Source organism: Littorina saxatilis, linkage group LG1 (assembly GCF_037325665.1).
Source record: "Littorina saxatilis isolate snail1 linkage group LG1, US_GU_Lsax_2.0, whole genome shotgun sequence".
NCBI classification, from domain to species: domain Eukaryota; kingdom Metazoa; phylum Mollusca; class Gastropoda; order Littorinimorpha; family Littorinidae; genus Littorina; species Littorina saxatilis.
Window position 1 is genome coordinate 14,762,315 of NC_090245.1, and position 22,376 is coordinate 14,784,690.

At 42.0% G+C, this 22,376-nt stretch overlaps 1 protein-coding gene across 2 annotated transcripts in view; it reads left to right on the forward strand.

The window, feature by feature from the left end:
• LOC138962618 (diacylglycerol O-acyltransferase 1-like) overlaps positions 1–22,376 on the forward strand; it is a 34,007-nt gene that overhangs the window by 1,800 nt on the left and 9,831 nt on the right. For both annotated transcript variants that reach the window (XM_070334515.1, XM_070334505.1), the window contains exons 2-11: positions 2,200–2,287; positions 5,907–5,947; positions 6,408–6,493; positions 7,001–7,053; positions 17,371–17,473; positions 17,898–18,047; positions 18,673–18,756; positions 19,126–19,229; positions 19,863–19,901; positions 22,221–22,307. In XM_070334515.1, the coding sequence (XP_070190616.1) occupies positions 2,200–2,287; positions 5,907–5,947; positions 6,408–6,493; positions 7,001–7,053; positions 17,371–17,473; positions 17,898–18,047; positions 18,673–18,756; positions 19,126–19,229; positions 19,863–19,901; positions 22,221–22,307 (835 nt within the window). The remainder of the gene's footprint in view (positions 1–2,199; positions 2,288–5,906; positions 5,948–6,407; positions 6,494–7,000; positions 7,054–17,370; positions 17,474–17,897; positions 18,048–18,672; positions 18,757–19,125; positions 19,230–19,862; positions 19,902–22,220; positions 22,308–22,376) is intronic.

Genomic DNA, 22,376 nt, shown 5'->3' on the forward strand with positions numbered 1-22,376 from the left:
GGACATTAAAACCCAAGAACCAAACCAATCCACCATGACAGATCCACCCAGGCTTTTACATGTGATGAATCTTTCCACTTGGACACATCCGTCGCGATATAACCTTGAACGGTTGAAAACGACGTTAAACACCAAAAATAAAGAAAGAACTTGGACGCATACAGGGGATTTCCACTATATTGCGTGCCACTAACTGAAGCGTAATTCACTAATTATTATCGTGGTATGGCGCCCCTGCGGCCACATGCATCATCAAGTGCTGAACTGCACTTCAGCTTACGCAGCGCAGGTGGCAGATAAGGGAACAAGCAAAAACAGAAGACCTCAACATGCTTTCTGCAACAACAACAAATGTATATCGCGATGACATGCCTGGACCCTGGCATGCTTGGACTCAGGAATAAAAGTTGATTTCTGCGTGTCAACTGAAACTCAAGCAGTAAAATAAAGTGATGGGCAAATGCGTGTAACTGACACCAATAGAAACGCAATTCATTGGACTGTCGGCAGTACCTTGCATTGAAACAGCTCTGCGGTGGCTCCAGGGGGGAGATACAGACAATGTACGTCTGTACCAATACTAAGATATGTCCTTTCAGGTTCAAAATCAGCTCTTGCCAGTTCAAGCCTACATCACAGATTTTTTCACAAAGAAAAACTAGATCTGTATTTATGGTCACAATCGCAAGGGAAATTATCCCCCACACGCACACACATAATATTTGAGTTTTTGTTGTTCTTGTTATTATTTTGTTTATTGAAAAGGTGAATTGCCTGTGAGGCAGCAAAACTGGACAGGTTTTTTTCAGGTTTTTTTTCCAGTTCAATGTTCATGCAAGAATATATATATACTAATATAGTTCATTTGCTTTGTTGGAAGAATCAAAATCCCATCAAATCCATCAGGGAAAAGTCTCTATCTTTGTTAAAATCAGTAATACTTACTAATTAATTAACTGGTTAATTTAATTATAGGGATTAATTGCACACTCTTTCCTGTGAATAGTGCAACTCACCATTTGAGATCTGGCCAGGCTTATACATAGGATAAGACAATCCCTCCATTTGGACACATACCAAAAATAAACAGCCTGACTGCGCTCTGTGCATGAATTTTTAATGACTCAATTTCTTAGCAAGAATATGAAGCAAAGTTGTGAAAAGAGGTTGACATTGTAATAAACACATAATATACTTGTACATGTATTATACACACAGCCAGCCTGATTAAAAGTATTGACAGCAATTAAGATTTATTTACACATTACATCAGTTGCCCTTATTTTGAATTATTTGCAGGTGTAAAAAATTTTTGAATTGAAAATTATCGCTTTGAATTATAATCAATACACAATTATATTTTGCACAAGAATCATGACCCGATTGGATCCACTAACTAAAATTGACAGTCACACTGTGGTTCAGAATAAGCGCAGTAGTAGGGATTAGGTATGTATTCAGAATTTAAGCTCATTAGCATTTCACGTATGGTTCTGTTCTTTAGCTACTGCATGGAAAGAGGTTAAAATTAACATGTTGTTAAGGCCAAAAAAAAAAAAAGGTCTGTTTACGGTAGCCCGACCGACCCTAGTTTTTTCGCGCGACCCTAGACTTTTTTTTGGCATTTGGGGGGAAAAGGAAAAAAAAATCTTGTTTTTTTGGCAAAATAACTTAAAAATATGTTTTTTTGGAGAGAACAAAAATACAATAAAAAAAAATAAAAAATCCCGACCTACCGACCCTATTTTTGTGTGCCTATGTTACTGTAAACAGACTCTTTTTTTTTTGCCTAATTAACAACAACATGCAGAGTTACTGAGTTTACCCTGATAAAGAAGATTGTCAACAAAATGATTGCACTTTTAATTAGATTTATTTTCTTAATAATGTTGCAAACCATGTTTTAGATCTGTTTGTTTTTTCTTCTCTGTTTGCTAGTGTCCATTAGAGCATAGATTCACCTGTGTACACATTAATTAGCATTATTTTTTAATAGTTTAAACGCATATATGCATATATGTGTATTAATTAGGACCGGGGCGTGTTTTTCTTTTTCTTCTTTGTTTCATGGTGTACATTATGTTATGAACACAGAGTGACACTGACTCATCAATTAACACATAAGATCAATTAGCATTACTTTCTTGATTGTTTGAAGGTGTATTTTAGAACAGTGGGTTTTTCTTCTCTGTTTGATAGTGTGCACAAGAACACCGACTCTCTGTTCAGCACGTCCAGTGGTTTCACAAACTACAGAGGGCTTCTTAACCTCGCCCTTATTCTCCTGGTGAGTAACCTGAGTTTTCTCTGGCTTGCTTGTTTGTTAAAAATACTGTGTCACTATTACTGCTAAGGTCGAACCTCAGAGAGAGAGAGAGAGCATGTACACATTTAGCCAATTTGTTGCAATCTAATAAGCATTCAGTTTTAAACTTTATCTCCATGTCCAATTAATAGGCTGTACAGTTGTTTTGTGTTTTAGACAGCCACTGTGTTAAATACGCAGTGGGTAAAAGGATTACAGGCAAATCCGGATAAGACGAAATTGAAGGGACCGAATTGTTATTGTGTCCTATCCGAAATTTCGACTTGGTCATAGTACAGTGGAACCCCTCTCTAGCGACCTTGAAAATGTTGACAAAAATCGGTCCTTATGGAGGGGGGTCCTTACAGAGGGAGGGGGCGGGGCCACAAAAAAAGTCACCTCGGATTTTCTTAAAAAAAGAAAACAGAAGTTTGAGTTGCTGACGACCGTTTCCTCAAGCAAACTGCTTCGATTTCATGTTTGACATTGTCGATGGTGTCCACCAGTTCTGGTGCATGTTTCAATGCAAAAAGAGTTAGTTTCTGAGCAAGCATTTCTTTACAGCAGTCCCTGCAATGATGAAGGCCCTCCGAGAAAGAGAGTGAAAAATCGGCCACCGTTCTCAGCATCGCGTATCTGTGTGTAACCTCTTTCATTGACAAGATACTCTTGTTTCCCTGCAGCCTTGACCAGTGAGTCGGTTACCTAATCTGTGAACCCTTCAGTTGTGTTGCTTTGTCAAAAGTTAGACACAGTCAACTAGTTTTGCTCAGAGTGAACTGTGCAGCTGGCCTCAATTAGCCGGTGACACCTCTCTGGCCACAGCACCAAACAGTACATGGCTGGGGGGAGAGAGAGAGAGAGAGAGGGGGGGAGGGGGTAGCTGGCTAAACTCAGTGGGGTGTCCGGTGTCACTGAAGTCAGCAGGAAGAGCATTGGAGAGAAATAGAGAGGTGTACTCTTCCAAACAATTTCCAAGGATCAGTTGTCAGGGCTTAGGGTAGTCAGTGAGGGAGAGTGAGAGCGGTTTGTGTACAGTCCGACTGAAGAGTGAAAAGTCACTGCCACAAGATCGGCATGCAGTCAATAAAGCCAGACAAGAAGAATGATTATGACATGCGGCTCTATCTGCTGTTTTTTTTTTATTCAAACTGGTTTTCAACGCTTATTCTCACAAAGCATCTGCACACCTGCCTCTGCCTCTGTGCTGTGTTTGTGTGGCTGCTTTCGTATGATGTCAGTGCATGGTGAGTGCGTTCACTGCCTTGTCACCACTTCCCCACCTTTTTCAGAATGTTTTCTTGGAGTTAAATAATTCTCCTTACTCCTCGCCCCCTCCTAACTCCTCGCCCCCTCCTAACTTCAGTTCATACTTTATTGCGTGCCGACTGACCAGTCGGTGTGGCGTCCGTGTAGAGAAGAAGGGAATAAGGTTACACAATGCGCTAGTGTTTGACGCCAAGTTTCGTGTTTCGAGTTGCTGTAGTAAATATAGAGTAAACTTTGTCTTTGGGACTGACTTTCTGTTGTGTGCTATCCGTCTTTCGACTTACGTAAGAGAAATCCCATTTCGAGCTCAGGGTACTTTGTACACATAGATAAAGAGGGATAATTCCGGACCAGAATTTCTTTGTGTGCTAAGCGAATTTTTGACTTAACCGTTTGTGAGTTAGCTGGATTTGCCTGTATAAGACAATTTGACAGCATTGTATCTCAGATTGCGAAGCTTGTTTTTGGCTCACGTAAGTGTAGCCTATGCGATGCTAACTTGTGTCTGTCTGTGCGTGTGTATGTGTGTGTGTATGTGATAGAAACTTTAACATTTGACTGAACACCGAAATACTAATTTTACCTGGTTATTATCCCAGCAACAGCTTCAAAGTATTGAAGCAATGATCAACATTTCGTCGGCACGTATGTAGTTAAAGTGTGTATCCAAAGAAAACGGGTGGTGGGGGGTTTTGGGGGGGTAAAAACAGCTGACTGGTTTGTGTCGTGTGTGGTATGTAGACCAGGTCAGGGGTCAAGGTTAGGTCAGATCGCGTGAAGGATTGTGGTATAGGTACAGTTATCACCGAGCTGCAGTTCGCCGATTCGGAGAAGACAATTTCACATTGTTCTGTTTCGTAGCTCCAGAAAAATAGATAAAGAAGATACCAAAGGAGATTTCCTACAGGTTAATCTGCACAGCGTGTTTCCAGTGTCTGCGCGAGGAAGCGCTGTCGAAAGCGCAGTGTCGATCTGGCCATCTGGCAGTCGTGTCCCCGAGTAAGTAGGCTACAGACAGACAGATCTAGATCTAGTGTCACCTATGCTTACTGTGTGTGTGTATGTGTGACGGAGTGATTGAGTTTGTGTTACTGTTTGTCGATTTCTTACGGGAGCCTTGAAGGCTTCGCCTCTTGTTTTATCATGGATTGGGATGTTGTTGTTTGTTTAGGGGGGGGGGGGGGGGGGGGGCTGACAGTACTGTACTATTAGTCAGTTCTGATAACATCAGATAAGAATTCAGTTTGAGGTATTTCCTACAATAGGCTGTACAGTTGCTAATGTACATGTACTTACGGCAATCACTGGGTGTTAAAACTTTAAATAAAGCAGCTTAACATAGGTAAAAGTAAGAAGGTTTTAATAGAACTTAATCGACAACATTGAATCAGAGTGTGAGGCTTGTGTTAATTAGCAGGGACACCATTGTTTCTTCAACATTGAATTTTAGAGGGCAATCAGCGTTTTCAGCATTATAATATAATGCACTTCCCGGGGTCCTTTTTTGGGGCAGGGATTTCAGATTATAGAATTACAGGACAAACAGGAGTTCTTTTTTTAGGCAGGGGATCAGATTAACACACACACACACACACATTTTAAATACATGTACATGCACATGTCTTGGTGGTTTCCTTATCAAGAAAAGCATTTTCATTACAGTAATATACCTGGGATGTTTTTGTGAGGGCCGGACAGGCCACTTCGCAAAAAAAGACACTGTTTGTTAATCCGTTGTCGATTATCTTTACCTAAGCACTTGGTCCCTGTTAAAGGCCATCTTCTGTCACTCAGTAGGGTTCACACTTTTGGATCCAGAGGGTGTTTTAATATGGCAAATACCACTGCTTTCTCTGCAGATGGCAGAATTGTCGTAGTGTTTGCCCATCTGGATTTTTTTTCAGTTTCAAAGAGAGGAATAGGCAGAATATCTTGGCCTATTGAGTATGATCATGAACTTACCTGCTCTCAGCTGTTGCATTAGGTATTGGAACATTCTCTAGGCGTGTGGCCATGCTCAGTTGACTTGATCTATTCTGCCTGACCCCAGTAAGGTGTAATGTCCTTTTGTTGTTGTTGTTTTTAATGAAAAATCAGATGTTGGGATATTGATTGATAGTTACACTATTAACAGTAATACCTGAACCGGCGCGTAGATTTGCAACGTATAAAAATGGACAGTGCTTTCTTTGCATTGGTACTTCTCGCGTGCAAAGCCGCCATATGTATAGATTATCTATTCATGTTCCCGCTGTCATTAAAGGGAACTTTGTTCAAAATCTGTTCAAGTTGTTATAATGTGTTGTTTTATTTGTAACATTTAACATTTCAGGTGCTGTCCAATACCAGGTTGTTTCTGGAAAATTTGATGAAGTAAGTTGTAGTAGAAACTTCTATTGCTTCAGATGCATGTTTTCAACAAAACCGAACATACTACTACACTTGATTAATTCTCAAGATTGGTGCGTACACATTCTTCCAACTTGTCTCAGATACAATGGAAACTTTACATTTGCAATTTTATGTATGTAGATAATGATATATATTACAATGAAATATACTAACAAAGAAAATACTACATGGCTTGCTATTTCAGTATTTGATACCAGATTTACAACGGGTTTTTTTAATATTGAAATACGAGCCAAAGCGAGCTTTTCAATATTTCAAAAAGCAACGAGTCATAGTGAGCAGTGGAAATTAGGTCCTTGCCAGACTATAGTTTGACATGACATCATTTGCATAATATCCACAGATGTGAGTGTAAGGTCTGGTGCAGGTCTCTCTAAGGTATGTAGGATAAATATCCATTTCATCATTGTCACTTTTACAGGTATGGAGTGTTGATTGAACCACTGGAAACAATCAAAAAGTGTTTTGGCAACCTGAACAACTGGCCAAATGTCAAGATCTTATTATGTAAGTTTGAGAGTTTTTTCTCCTCTCTTTCATGGAAAATAAGGTGCTCATATCAAAGCCCACCACAGCTTTAAGCTATCAAGACTTGTTGTTTTGTGTTGTTATTTTGCATTTTTTCATTTAACTTTTTCAAATTTTGTTTTTCTTTTAGTGCTCAAATGGGCTTAACAGGAAGAAGTACAATATTTATTTCATCATATAGCAGAACACCAACAAGATCTGTAAATGTTTATAACTTTTGCAGTTTCTTTCTAAGGAAAAGTGAGCAGAGGTGTTGATATTCATATTTCTGATTTGCTGCAGGTGGTTTCTTTTAAGCAGCAAAAGATTTCAAGATTTTGTTAGATTTTATAATGTATACATGACAAACAGAACAAGACAGTTTTTGTATTTCATTTTCTTGTTTCATTGCCTTAATTGATGTGAACTAATAAAGTTTGACCTTGTTATGCGAAACTCACAAGTAATGAGTGTCTTTCTGTATATTGCTGAATTCATTATTTACAGGGCAGTCACTGCATCCCACGTTTGCGCTTATGCTGGAATATGGTCTTTCCAAGGTGAGATGTGTGTGCGTGTGTGAGGTAGATAGAGAGAGAGAGTGTGTGGTGTGTGTGTGTGTTTGACAAAGTGGGTTTGTGTGAGTCAAAATGTTTTTTTGTTGTATAAATGTACACCCTGTTCCATTGCCTCCTGTACCTGCTTGATTTTATGTTTTCAAACATACTGACAAACCAAACAAGTCACTTTACATCGATGGGAACATTGTGAACATATGCACACAAAGTAACAATAGTTTCTAGGGTAGAAGTAATAATTAATATGTGGATGGACCCTTGCGGTATTATATATTTACCACTGTCAATGTCAATGCATAACCACTTACTATTGTATAGCTAATTTAATTGTGATTTCCTAATGAAAACAGGGGGGGGGGGGGGGGTTTGTCTGCTTCGTGACAAAATGGGGGAGGCAAAAATGGTTCTAAAAACTGAATTAAATGGAAAACTTGGAGCTAAGATGACACCAAATTGCACCATTTGGGTTCTTTGGAGAGAAACAAATTCCGGGGGGGGGGGGGGGGGGGGGCACGCCCCCGGATCCCCCTAGTAAGGCTAGGTGCTGCGTGCTGTCGACTTTGTTATTACTTACAAATTTTCAGCCTTTTTTACAATTTTTAATTCCCATGCCTGAAGAGGGTATTTCTTGCTTTTATTTTTTTTACGTGTGTACGTGTAACAAAACTCTAACAAAAAAGAATGTCTGAAGGATTTGTTTCTTTTGATAACAGCTATCACATTTTCTAAAAAAAATGTCTAATTATCACATTATTTATCTTGTTGCGACAGTGTGTAGTAGGAGGGTCTTTCTTATTTTCCTTTTTTTCACAAGGTGTATTGGTACAATGTTTGTGTATTGGTACAATGTTTGTGTATTGGTACAATGTTTGTGTATTGGTACAATGTTTGTGTATTGGTACAGTGTTTGTGTATTGGTACAATGTTTGTGTATTGGTACAGTGTTTGTGTATTGGTACAGTGTTTGTGTATTGGTGTGTGTATGTTATGTTTTTTGTACGAACCATCCTGGTCATTCTCTTATCAGTCAGGAGTGTACTCAAAGTAGGGCAGGTTTTTTGTGGGTTTTTGTTGTGTCTGATCACAGATTATAGCCGTTACAAGCGCGCGACAATGACACAAATGTAACAAACCTTCATGAGAACAACTGCTAACACACACACACACACACACACACACACACACACACACAGACAGACAGACAGACAAACACTCACACATACACAGCCATACACACACACACAAATACACAGCCACACACACAAATACACAGCCTCACACACACTCACTAACACATACACGCACACAATCTCACAGCCACACAAACTTACACGTGTATGTGCCTCTCTTTCTCCCCCCCCCCCCCCCCCTCTCTCTCTCTCTCTCTCTGAGAATAGAATTACCGATTCACCTTGACCTTAAAAGCGCGTGTGTTGTTAGAGCGCAGTGTTTTGCCTTGACACTCGTCTCGAGTGCGCGTGCTCTGGGTTTTCATCGGCCTTGCATTGCACGCTCATTTCAACGCAGAACATATTTTCATTGTTTTTCCTGTTTACACAACCAGCAAGGCTTAGCCTTGACCTGTAAAATTAGCATGTCATGCATTGGTTTTTTTGTTGTTGTTTTTTTTGTTTTTTTTTGTTTGGGGGGGGGGGGGGATGCTCTACTTTGAGAACATGCTGCGGTGTTGCGAATAATTGTGGTGGGAGGTGAGGATGGGGAGGGGGCTGAGCTGTCCCCCCCCCCCCCCACTCTCTCTCTCTCTGTCTGTCCCTCTCTGTCTCTCTCTCTCTGTCACACACACACACACTCGTGCGCCAACCCCCAACCCCGTCTGTAACTTGTCCACTTCGATCGTCACCCCAACAACACCAGTCCCCACCCCACATCCTTCGATTTCCATCCCCCGGCCCTCCTATCCGGTTTACCCCTTCGACCAGCCCACCCCATCCCCTTTCACCTGTTGTTGTAACCCCCCCCCCCTTTTTTTTTTAAGAACTTCAAAAATCAGGCCATAAAAAGATCGATTTACAGATTTTATTAATAAAAAGTTGAGATTAAACATTAACAAGATCTTAAATCGGGAGAGGGGGTCTTAAAGAGGGTTGTATTGGGGGGGGGGGGGGGGGTCCTCTGCACGTATTCATTGATTGTTGCAGCGACAACCTTGACACAAACACTGTTGTGTTAAAGGCTGTTCAAGGTTTGAGACAGTGCTTCGGTGTTCTCAAGGAGGGGGGAGGGGGTGGCTGTGACGCAGAACAATATTTTTTAAAGCGTAAAAGTGTTAAACGTGAACCTGTTGAAGGTAGCTGTTGCCTGCCTGTCTGTCTGCTTACATAAATTAAGTGTACCATTGGAGACTCGACGTACGTAGTTCGTGTTAGGTGCATTCAAGGCTGTGTGTGACCGATGAGTGTTCCACGTTCTTGACCTCATTACTTTGGTTACACCACGCACGCACACACACACGTATACACACACACACTCTCTCACCCACACACACACACTCTCACACACACTCACTCTCTCACGCACACACACTCAAGCATCACACACACACACTCGCATGCATGTACATGTCTCGGTACATCTGGACTCTGTGGCCTATGTTGCGCCATTTCCTTGGTTGTTGTGGTGTGTGTGTACTTATGTTTGTGTTTTGCGCCATCGGCTATCTCACTCATTGCAGAAAGGTCTCCCCGGCCTGGGTTTTCGCTTCGCGGTTATTTTCTGTTCACGCATGCCCAACTGAGAGCTCCATGTATTTTCTTTCTCTAATTTTTGTCTGTTACTTTTTCCATTGATGTTGTTGTACTGTTGTTGTTGTTGTTGCTGCTTTTAATATGTCAGTATTTGTGGGTGTTTAAGATACCTGTTATATCTCGATGGGAGTGAAATAGTGAATGCTGTGCTTGAGAAATGTTTGATTTATTTTGCCTCCCTCCCTCCCTAAGAAAACAAAACACAAATACACACAATAACAGATTCAACACAAAAAGAAAACTAATATATATTTTTGCAAAATTCTTCGATCTGGGCACCCGAACACCCTTTTTGTTTAAAAGACGTGCTTCCGCTCCCTCACAATATTTGCCTGATTGATGGCTGTGTTTTTGTGCGCTCACGCGCCTCTCGGGCCATGTGCTTGCGTTATCTGCGGTCAAGGCTAGGGCAAAACTTGTCAGCTGTGAGAGAGGAAGAGATGAACTGAAACTGAAATGTATTTTTCGAGGGTGACAGAATAAACAATAAGACTTAAGAGAGAGAGAGAGAGAGAGAGAGAGAGAGAGAGATAGGTGTGTGTGTGTGTGTGTATGTGTGTGTGTGTGTGGGGTAATTGAATGTGCAAAGCCGGGGTGTATGCGTGTATAAAAGAGAGACAGCGAGCGAGAGAGAGCATACGTCGAGTGCCAGCATACGTCGAGTGCCGTGATGATTGTGTGTTTGTGTGTGCGCGCGTGCGTGCGTGTATATGTGTGGGCACGGTGTAGCTGTGTGTGTCCGCGCGTGTGTGTATTTGTGCGCGCGTGTGCGAGTATGGTGTGTGTTCGTCTATTCAGTTTACCAAGGGCTGACTCTTGTTCGTGTCCAGTGGCCTTTCGGGCAAGGGGGCGTCGATCGAAAGGTCATGGCTCTGGCGTTTGATTGGCTGTTGGCAGACTCGCTCTTGCCTTCTCTCCGCCTCGTGGTACTCGGTGTTTGTCACATGTGCAAGGTCATGGTACACGTCTGAGTTGGAAGGAAGGGCGGGCAGGCACAAAGACTCTCGACAATAGATAGATAGGCAAGAATGAAGGTGGCTGTGGGGGTGACTTTGAGATAAAGGAATCAGACAACGTGGAAAATCCGCATCAGTCATGGACAAGACAAGCTGATCCGTGTTTATTTTGCTCAAGTGTCTGTTGTCGGGTCGCAACACCGACCACAGGCGGAAGGTATCGTCCACTGGACTACTACTATCACAGAAAGACTACCCGCCTGTGCACCGACGCAGCAAACCGCTAAATGACCTGTCGCCGATTAAAACCTCGCCGTACTTACAAACTCGAGATATAAGTCCGATAAAATTTTAAAAAGCGCCTTTTAACATATTTTTATCTGCACCCATGGGAGCACTTATGATACAGCTTACATAACCGGGTTGCCCAGTCCAGACGAACACTCGATGGCATTCACTCCCACACGGCCGTTGACCAGTGGTTTATCTGTTTGGTCGATAGTGCTGAGTCAGCTTATCAGTTGTCCGTTCGTCTGTTGTTCCGTAACTTTACAGGTAGTATTGTCCAGCTCAAAATCAACACTAATAAGTAGGACTAAATTACAGTGTGTGGTTGCTCAATATTAGTAATTTCACTGAAGAGAGAAGAACGATTTCACAGCACCATATGTCTGTTTCAACAGTAACATCAGCAGGCATATCAACAAATTCTTCATAGTTAAATCACTTTTGATCACAGTTTGCCACCATGCAGTCACGCTGCTCAATATTTAGTAATTATGGAAATGCCTGAATAGTAATTGCAGAACCCCATGGCTGTTTAACAGTAACATTAGCAGGCATATCGCCCAGTTCTTCACAATTAAATCACTTTTGATCATGCATAGTGTGCCCCCATGCAGTTGTCACGTTGCTCAATATTAGTAATTTAGAAAATAATGGAGATTACAGAACCTCATGTCTGTTTTAAAAATAACATCAGCAGGAATATTGATATATTATTCACAGTTATCACTTATGGTTATAGTGTGCCACCATACTTAGTGGGTCAGCACATTAGTGTAAGGTCTTGTCCAGCAGGTAGTACTGGGTCAGCACATTAGTGCAAGGTCTTGTCCAGCAGGTAGTACTGGGTCAGCACATTAGTGTAAGGTCTTGTCCGGCAGGTAGTACAGTGAGTCTTCATGAAAATGGAGGGTGACTGTGACATGCAGGTTCAAGTTCAGTTCAATGCCACACTGACCTATGACAACACCCACACTTTGTGTTGTGGACATGCGTGTGCATGCGGTTGAAGAGTTGGATTGGTATACAGTGGAACCCCCTTTTAAGACCCCCAATAAAAAGAAAGGAAAGAGAGAATGCTTACTGTCCTACAGGCGAAATATTTCGCCTCTTAAGGACATGATATGGGTTATTAACTTATATGATAATTCAAGTTTTTTACGCCTTCACGGCTTTTGATGAGATACACAAGTGTATGCGTGTTTAGGTGGTATCAGCCATCTGCATTTATGGCAGAATGACTGAGGTCTTTTACATTGTGGTGACATGGGGGTGGGATATGGCTTCCGTCTCTGGGTCTTCACATAAAGTTGACCCAGTCCCTCCCGGCCGAATTTGAACCTGCAGCCTTCCGATCACAAGTCCAGTGCTCTACCAACTGAGCTACCGGGCCCCTAGACTCCCAATTTTAGACTCCCTCCTTTTTAAGACCTGATTTTCTAAGATTTGTGGAGGTCTTAAAAGGGGGGTTCCACTGTGCTAGGTGCTGGATAGGGGTGAGGAACTGAGTGCATGGGTCGTTTGCAAATCATTGTCTTAAAGAATGATAGCTGCTTTTTATGTCAAGTTAGTACAGTAGAACGAAGGGCCGGGTGGTAAGACGTCGGCCTCTTAATCGGAAGGTCAGGTCGTGAGTTCGAATCCCGCCCGCGGCCGCCTGGTGGGTTAAGTGTGGAGATTTTTCCGATCTCCTAGGTCAACTTATGTGCAGACCTGCTAGTGGCTTATCCCCCTTCGTGTGCACACGCAAGCACAAGACCAAGTGCGCACGGAAAAAATCCTGTAATCCATGTCAGAGTTCGGTGGGTTATAGAAACACGAAAATACCCTGCATGCATCCTCCGAAAGCGGCATATGGCTGCCTAAATGGCGGGGTAAAAACGGTCATACACGTAAAAGTCCACTCGTACGAAGACACGAATGCACGTGGGAGTTATAGCCCACGAACGCAGAAGAAGAAGAAGAAGAAGAAGTACATTAGAACCCCCCAGTAAGACCCCTGATTGCAGACTTCCCCCATTTAAGACCTTGCAGTCTGCTTACTTAGTCAGATTTTCTGTTCAGAACCCCAGTAAATTTACCTCTGTTCGGTTTTATGACGCCAGAGTTCAAGGTTATCATATAAATACATGTATTGTATCTATTGCACTAGACATTTATGGTAAGGACTGCTATAAGAGTAAATTTGCCGTTTTTAATGCAGTCTAGCGACTAGTAGCCCGGTAGCTCAGTTGGTAGAGCACTGGACTTGTGATCGGAAGGTCGCAGGTTCGAATTCGGGCCGGGACGGACACGGGTCAACTTTATGTGCAGACCCAGAGACGGAAGCCATGTCCCACCCCCGTGTCATCACAATGGCACGTAAAAGACCTTGGTCATTCTGCCATAAGTGCAGGTGGCTGAATACACCTAAACACGCAGACACCTGGGTAGCGCGACTCCGTTGCTGCTAGCTTTCCACTGGGAGAAAGCGACCTGAATTTCCCAGCGATGGGACAATAAAGTAATGAAAATGAAAAAATGAAAAATGAAAATTATTGAGGGGAGAACAATTTTAGGAATCATGGTTACTACAGGAGAACCCCCCCTTTCAAGACCTCCAAAAATCTTTAAAAAATTGGTCTTAAAAAGGTCATGAAGTCTGAGAAAACAAGGTCTTAAAAAGGTCATGAAGTCTGAGAAAACAAGGTCTTAAAAAGGTCATGAAGTCTGAGAAAACAAGGTCTTATAAAGGTCATGAAGTCTGAGAAAACAAGGTCTTAAAAAGGTCATGAAGTCTGAGAAAACAAGGTCTTATAAAGGTCATGAAGTCTGAGAAAACAAGGTCTTAAAAAGGTCATGAAGTCTGAGAAAACAAGGTCTTAAAAAGGTCATGAAGTCTGAGAAAACAAGGTCTTAAAAAGGTCATGAAGTCTGAGAAAACAAGGTCTTATAAAGGTCATGAAGTCTGAGAAAACAAGGTCTTATAAAGGTCATGAAGTCTGAGAAAACAAGGTCTTATAAAGGTCATGAAGTCTGAGAAAACATGGTCTTATAAAGGTCATGAAGTCTGAGAAAACAAGGTCTTAAAAAGGTCATGAAGTCGGAGACAACAAGGTCTTAAAAAGGAGGGAGTATTAAATTGGGGGGTCTTAAAAAATTTTTTTTTACTGTAGCCAGATGTTAATGTGTAAAATATTTCTGTAGAGTGTCATTGTTTAGGTTATGTATGCCCACTTATTCTGAACCATTGGTTTTTTTTTCCACAGGATAGACTTGGGTTTTTTCCCCACTGATAGGATAAGCTGTTTGTTGTGACTGGGAAGCCAGCCATTGTGTGCGTGACTGTGTACACTGACTGTGTACATGTAGGCTATGATATTATTATATCATGAAGCATGTCTTGAAGCATGTCTGTGCGTGACCACCGAGTGAGAAGATTAGTGACACTTCAAGCGCTATATATAACCACATCTACTTTAAAGGTAGTCGTCTACATTTTTGCTTTTTTTCAATAATCTTATGGTTAGATTTCAATACAAAATTATGTCAAATGATGAATGAACCATGGGGAAAAAAATTATAGAAAAAAAAATATATGTAACATTTTTTTGAGTCACTTGAAAAAAAGTGACTATGTAATCGGTCAGTGTTAGTCTGTCCGGCCGGCCGGCCGTCCGGCCGGCCGTCCGTAGACACCACCTTAACGTTGGACTTTTCTCGGAAACTATCAAAGCGATCGGGCTCATATTTTGTTTAGTCGTGACCTCCAATGACCTCTACACTTTAACGATGGTTTCGTTGACCTTTGACCTTTTTCAAGGTCACAGGTCAGCGTCAAAGGAAAAATTAGACATTTTATATCTTTGACAAAGTTCATCGGATGTGATTGAAACTTTGTAGGATTATTCTTTACATCAAAGTATTTACATCTGTAGCCTTTTACGAACGTTATCAGAAAAACAAGGGAGATAACTAGCCTTTTCTGTTCGGCAACACACAACTTAACGTTGGGCTTTTCTCGGAAACTATAAAAGTGACCGGGCTCAAATTTTATGTGAACGTGACTCATTGTGTTGTGAATAGCAATTTCTTCCTGTCCATCTGATGCCTCATATAATATTCAGAACTGCGAAAGTGACTCGATCGAGCGTTTGCTCTTCTTGTTTATTTTTGCGTAGCGTGACCCACACTTCCAATATTTTGTTTTCTGTTTGCTGAGAACATGTGCTTTGCCTAAAAATACTGACCAATCAAATTCATGTCACTATGCTTATAGCCACGCCCAAACAAGTGCAGCAACAGTTTGACACTGGAGCGCTGTTCACGCTTTTTTTAAACGCACGAAATGCACGGGATTTGAGAGGAGTTTTGCGCTTGGCATTTTCCAAATAAGGATATCCTACTATGAGTACTACGCTGGAATACTACAATGAATTTTCAAACAGCTACACTGGCTTCGTTTTTTCCATAGGCTATTTGGTCTATGGTTTTTCCAGATCGAAAGGGGGTGTATTGTTGATATTTGTAGATAATAGACTCTGCATTTTAATGGTCAAATGGCGATTTCGGTATAAATATGTAGACAAGGACCTTTAAGTCTGATGTTTATGTGTCACAGGCGCTATTTTGGTTTTTGTTTATATAACCTATTAATCAGCATTTGGTATAATCTTCAGGTAGGTGTGGTTGGGAAGAGAGGGAGGGGTTAAGGGGGGGGGGGGGGGGGGGCAAGTTCTGAAACTGCCACCGGTCCTTGTTATTGTTGAACAAGTCGGACACAAGAGAGGAATGAAATGGAATGAAAAGCAGGAAAAACGAGTCCCTGCATGCATGTACACACACCTTTTTAGTGCATCACACACACACACACACACACACACACACACACAACCACACATTTTTAGTGCATCACACACAAACAAACACACCTTTTTAGTGCATCACACACACATACACACACACACACACATACACACACACACAAACACACATTTTTAGTGCATCACGCACACAAACACACTTATGGTGCATCACACACACACACACGCTTGACCTTTTACTTACATTCTGCAAGCACTATCAGGATCACAGCATGACCTGCATGTACAGACTGTGCACCTGTTCACCTTCAAGGTCAAACCGCTGAACTATTGGAATAAGTATGCAAAAAGGCAGAGGCGAAGGTCATTGGTCTTAACCACATGCCAAGTGTACGTGTCCTTAATTGGCGCCTTGTCCCCAGTGCACAATATCTGTTTTTACAACATGCTTGTTCACTGCTCAATTGTGAAGGACCCTTGTATTAGTTACTGTATTTATAACTTCTTCTTCTTCCATGTGCTGAAACTCCCATGTTCAATCATGTTTTTGCATGTGTAAATTTTTAAGTGACTATGACCGTTTTTACCCCGCCATTCAGGCAGCATACGCCAATTTTGGGGGAAGCAATTGCTGGGTATTTTCGTGTTTCTGTAACCAACCGAACTCTGACATAGATTACAGGATCTTATTTGTGCACACTTCACTTGGTCTTTTACCTTCGTGTACACACGAAGGGAGATAATTAAGGCACTAGCCGGTCTGCACACATAAGTTGACCTGGGAGATTGGAAAATCTCAACCCACAACCCCCAGGGTTGAAATTACGATCTTCCGATTAGGAGGCAGATGTCTTGTCCACTACGACACAGTATTTATAAAACACTTCTGTTCTTTATTGACGTGTTCAGTATGCATGTAATATTTATTCAGTGTGCGAGTAATATTTATTCATACAACACATATGTTCATTGCTGACTTGTCCATGATGTGTGTAGTAAATTATATTTATAAAACACTGTTCCTCGCTGGCTTTCAGAATGTGTGCAATACTCATTTATACAACACATGTTTTAATTGTTGATTTTCCCAACACTTGCATACTTTTATATCTATAAAACACATTAACCCTACTTTTAAAGGAAATCACTATTTTGTGGACTTACTGGATCTGTCTGTTTGATTGTGCTGTCTGCCTGTCTGAGTATTGTCTCATGCGGTGTCAAAGCGTTGTAAAGTAAACGGAAAAAAGTTAGGGTGGTGAGGGGGATATTTTGGGATGTGACTTTATCAGCAGTGTGAAGAATGTGTGTGTGTTTCAGGGCCAAATATCTAAGTCAGTGAGTGTGTGTGTGTGTGTGTATGTGTGTGTGTGTGTATGTTGCAGGGCTGAATATTTATGTGTGTTTGTGTGTGTGTGTGTATGTGTGTGTGTGTGTTGGCCATGGCTGAATACTTACATGTGTACTTTTGTGTCTGTATGTGTGATGCAGGCTCGAATCCCCGAAGCAGTTGGTGTTCTGGGACACGTGGTCAACGGTCTGGTGCAGCTGACCTACCCTGCCTACATTGTCCTGAAGGAACACCCCAGTCCAGGTTGGAACTTATGCTTTTCTTTCTCGGGCCAGAGAAACACTGCGCAGTAAAGCTGAATTCATATGATTTGCCTCTGCTCTGTACACAAAACAGTTGAATGCATTCGTCGGTTTGAGTCCACAGCTGCTTTGTCAATGACTTGTCTTGTTGAAGTCTAATTCTGATACAGTGGGCGTATCACGGCAATTTTTTGCCAGTCAAGATAAGTGTGGTTACATTGCAACAGCTTTTATTTTGATAAAAATGAAAAAATTGTCAAGTGCAAATCAAAACCTGTAAAACTGACCAGTTGACGAATTTTGGCCCGCGGGTATTTTTACGTTAAAACGGGTAAAATACCGGACATTTCCAGTTTACGCTATAACTGTTAGTGTGGCGAAAAACTGGCTGAGACTGATAGACTGATGTGAAGGTCTTGTTCCAGTGTTCTCATCCATGACCCTGGCTGTGGCGACCGTCCTCTTCCTCAAGCTCATCTCCTATGCCCACACCAACTATTGGTGCCGCAAGCACAAGCGTGACCGCAGCGTCACCACCCAACGCAACCGCAGGCAGTCACACTCGGGCGATCACAGTAAGTTTGGCTTGGAGGTGGGGGTAGGAATGAGCGGATGCTCACACCAACTACTGCTGTCGCTAATGTAACTTTATTTTGCAGTGGTTATTTTGCAGTCACACTCTGGCGATCACAGACCCGCTTTTCTCAGACTTTTGAAGGTCTTAAAAGGGGGGGATCCTCTGTATACATGTGCCAATAGACTGCAGAGTTTGTAAACTGTGGTTAGGGCGGGGATGTAGCTCAGTCGGTAGCGAGCTGGATTTGTATCCAGTTGGCCGCTGTCAGCGTGAGTTCGTCCCCACGTTCGGCGAGAGATTTATTTCTCAGTCAACTTTGTGTGCAGACTCTCCTCGGTGTCCGAACACCCCCGTGTGTACACGCAAGCACAAGACCAAGTGCGCATGAAAAAGATCCTGTAATCCATGTCAGAGTTCGGTGGGTTATAGAAACACGAAAATACCCAGCATGCTTCCTCCGAAAGCGGCGTATGGCTGCCTAAATGGCGGGGTAAAAACGGTCATACACGTAAAATTCCACTCGTGCAAAAACATGAGTGTACGGGGGAGTTTCAGCCCACGAACACAGAAGAAGAAGAAGAAGTAAACTGTGGTTTATAACTATCATACACCTATTGTTCCAGATGGCAGTGTGGATGATAGAAACGGGATGACTCAATTGCCACAGCCCCCTTTGGTGAAGTACCCAGACAACCTCAACGTGAAAGGTGATCAATCATCAATTGTGCACAATAGTGTAGTTGCTTGTGTATATATACATGTAATTATATCCCAGATGGCTCTTTGCTGAAAAGGCAACAGAAAACAAACCTGAAATTCCTTTCACAAAATCACCGAATAAAAAAGGGATGGAATTAAAACATGAAGAGGAAAGAAAAAAGATTGTGAATGGTCCCATTATATTTCATTACAGTATGTGGTTTGTCACGTTTGCTTGTTGCTTGCCTGTGTAATAGAAGCATTTTATCCAGGACACAGCATTTTCAGCCAAACTGAATGTATTCCCGTGAAGGAATAGTAAATCAGTGGTGACTCAGCCAAAATAATGATGATTGTATATATTTGTTTCATTGCAGACATGGCATACTTTGTTTTGGCACCCACACTGTGTTATGAACTGAACTTCCCCAGGTCTGCTCGCATCAGGAAAAGATTTCTCATCAAGCGGATACTTGAAATGGTAAACTCTCTCTCTCTCTCTCTCTCTCTCTCTCTCTCTCTCTCTCTCTCTCTCTCTCTCTCTCTCTCTTTTTTCTCTCTCTCTCTCTCTCTCTTTCTCTCTCTCTCTTTTTTCTCTCTCTCTTTCTCTCTCTCTCTCTCTCTTTTCTCTCTCTCTCTTTTCTCCCTCTCTCTTTCTGTCTCTCTTTGTCTGTCTATATCTTTCTGTATCTCTCTCCCGCTCTATCTCTCAATCTCTCTCTCTCTCTTATTCTCTCTCTCTCTTATTCTCTCTCTCTTATTTTTTCTCTCTCTCTCTCTCGCTTTGTCTATATCTCTTTTTGTATCTCTCTCCAGCTCTATCTCGCTCTTACCTCTCTCAGTCTCTCTATCTCTCTCTCTCTCTCTCTCTCTCTCTCTCTCTCTCTCTCTCTCTCTCTCTCTCTCTCTCTCTCTCTCTCTCTCTCTCTCTTAACATTAAGGGAATGTTTTTGAATATAATTATTTATGTGTCTACTAAGTATGGTGGAATAGCAAAAGATCTAAGCATCCCTGTTGCAGCTTTTGGATAAACATAGCTATCGGATAAATTAATCTTACTTGATTGATTTGATTTTTGAATCAGCTTCAAAGGAAACACTTGGTTTGGTTTCAGGTTTTCCTAATGATGGTGATTATTGGACTAGTACAACAGGTGAGTCAATAATCTTTTTTCCACTGCACCACTGTACAGTCAAACCTGTCTCTAAGACCACCCAAAGGAATGACCAAAAGGGATTGCTAAAGACAGGTGGTCACTATGAAATGGTAAATTATATGAAATACAACAACATTAACACGTCGGAGATTTTTTGCTGTGGTTGTTGTGGGCAGGTGGTGATAATCAGGCATGAAAATTCTCCGTATTTTCCGTATTTTTGAAAAAAATAAACCGTATTATTTTTTTTTCCCCCCGTATTTTTCCTTTTTTTTTTTTTTTAAAATTTTAAATTTTTTTTTTATTTATTTATTTTTTTTTTCTCCCCTAGTCATAGTTATAGTAAAATAGTTTTGGGGCCATGTTTGAATCCAATTTTAAGGCTCAGATAGCCCCAGATTGCACCAAATTGCACCCTTGAAAAAAAAAATTCTTGGCGCTTCGCGCCTGCGAAACTTGGCGCTACGCGCCTTCGAATTTTATTTTCAGTATATTTTTTTTTTTCAGTTTTCATGCCTGATAATCCAGAGGTGGTTGCCTGGGCAGGTTTGACTATATTTTGACTGATCATGATGCTCCATTTCCTTGGATAAGCATTTTAGTCGATATCTGATCATCAGAGTGACATATCAAAATAATATACTGCTGCAGTCGTCTTCTTCTACTTCTTCTGCGTTCGTGGGCTGAAACTCCCACGTACACTCGTGTTTTTTGCACGAGTGGAATTTTACGTGTATGACCGTTTTTTTACCCCGCCATTTAGGCAGCCATACGCCGTTTTCGGAGGAAGCATGCTGGGTATTTTCGTGTTTCTATAACCCACCGAACTCTGACATGGATTACAGGATCTTTTTCGTGCGCACTTGGTCTTGTGCTTGCGTGTACACACGGGGGTGTTCGGACACCGAGGAGAGTCTGCACACAAAGTTGACTCTGAGAAATAAATCTCTCGCCGAACGTGGGGACGAACTCACGCTGACAGCGGCCAACTGGATACAAATCCAGTGCGCTACCGACTGAGCTACATCCCCGCCCACTGCAGTCGTAAGGACCTGAAAACAGTGTTTGTCAGTTTGGCTGGCCATTGACGATGGGGATGCATTCTAGTTCTCTTTAGTGACGTTAAAAAAACGTATGAAAATCAAAAATCCCTAAGAGTAAGAGTTGAATGGGAATAGGGGTTAATACTTTCTACCCCACCTATGTTGACCACATTTTTTTTAGCCGAGATCAGCTGTGCTGCAGCTGGTCACTCAGAATTGTAACTGTGTAGAAACTGTATCAACACGCTGGAATGCAGGCGTTAGATCGACGTTACAGGAAGCGACTGAAGTGACTGTGTGTACGGATATATCCGAACCAGGTCAGATGAGCCATATGAGTGGGTACGGATATATCCGTGCCCAAGGTTTCATTTACTTGTGCGGCTTGCACCATTGGCTCATAACATCTAAAAATGTCCCATTGGAATTCCCTGCGCCACCCCATGCACACTTTTCAAGTAAAAATGCGCGCTAAGCCTAGCAACTTGCGAGGTTGTGAAACGCACTGTGATTGGCTTTTAAATTGTAATTCATTAGTATTCAACCAATCCTGCCAACTATCTGTGCTTGCACGTTTGCCTCTCTGGAAGAAGCGATAAGCTTATCGATCGAAACACAGATCCACACACACACACGGTAGCTCAGTTGGTAGAGCACTGGACTTGTGATCGAAAGGTCCCAGGTTCGAATTCGGGCCGGGACGGACATGGGTCAACTTTATGTGCAGACCCAGAGACGGAAGCCATGTCCCACCCCCGTGTCATCACAATGGCACGTAAAAGACCTTGGTCATTCTGCCATAAGTGCAGGTGGCTGAATACACCTAAACACGCAGACACCTGGGTAGCGCGACTCCGTTGCTGCTAGCTTTCCACTGGGAGGAAGCGACCCGAATTTCCCAGCGATGGGACAATAAAGTAATGAAAATGAAAAATGAAAAAATGAAAACCTGATACACTGGCAAATTCTCATATCATCATAATTATGGCACCAAATACTATAATAGTAACTATTTTGCCTCTTTTGACAAAAGCATTTTCGGATCGCCTAGCCTGCTTTGCGCGTTTTGTCTTTGACTATGACTTTAATGTCCCATCAGAATTTGGTTGAGGGGGACAGATGTCCCATTGTCGTTTTCTTCCAGGCTAAACCCTGCGTACCTTGGAGACAATGAGTTGAACAGAGATTGGGGTAAAAGAAAAGGGGACAGAAACACCCACAGGAATTGAAACACGTAATTCATTCGTTCCTTTCTTTGTTTCCGTTTTTTCAGTGGATTGTCCCGACCATCAACAACGCCATCAAACCCTTGTCGGAGCTGGACTTCTTCAGGTGCATGGAACGTCTGCTGAAACTCGCAGTAAGTCTACACTTGATGTCACAGTGTTGGATTATACAGTGGAACCCCCTTATAAGACCTAAAATAATC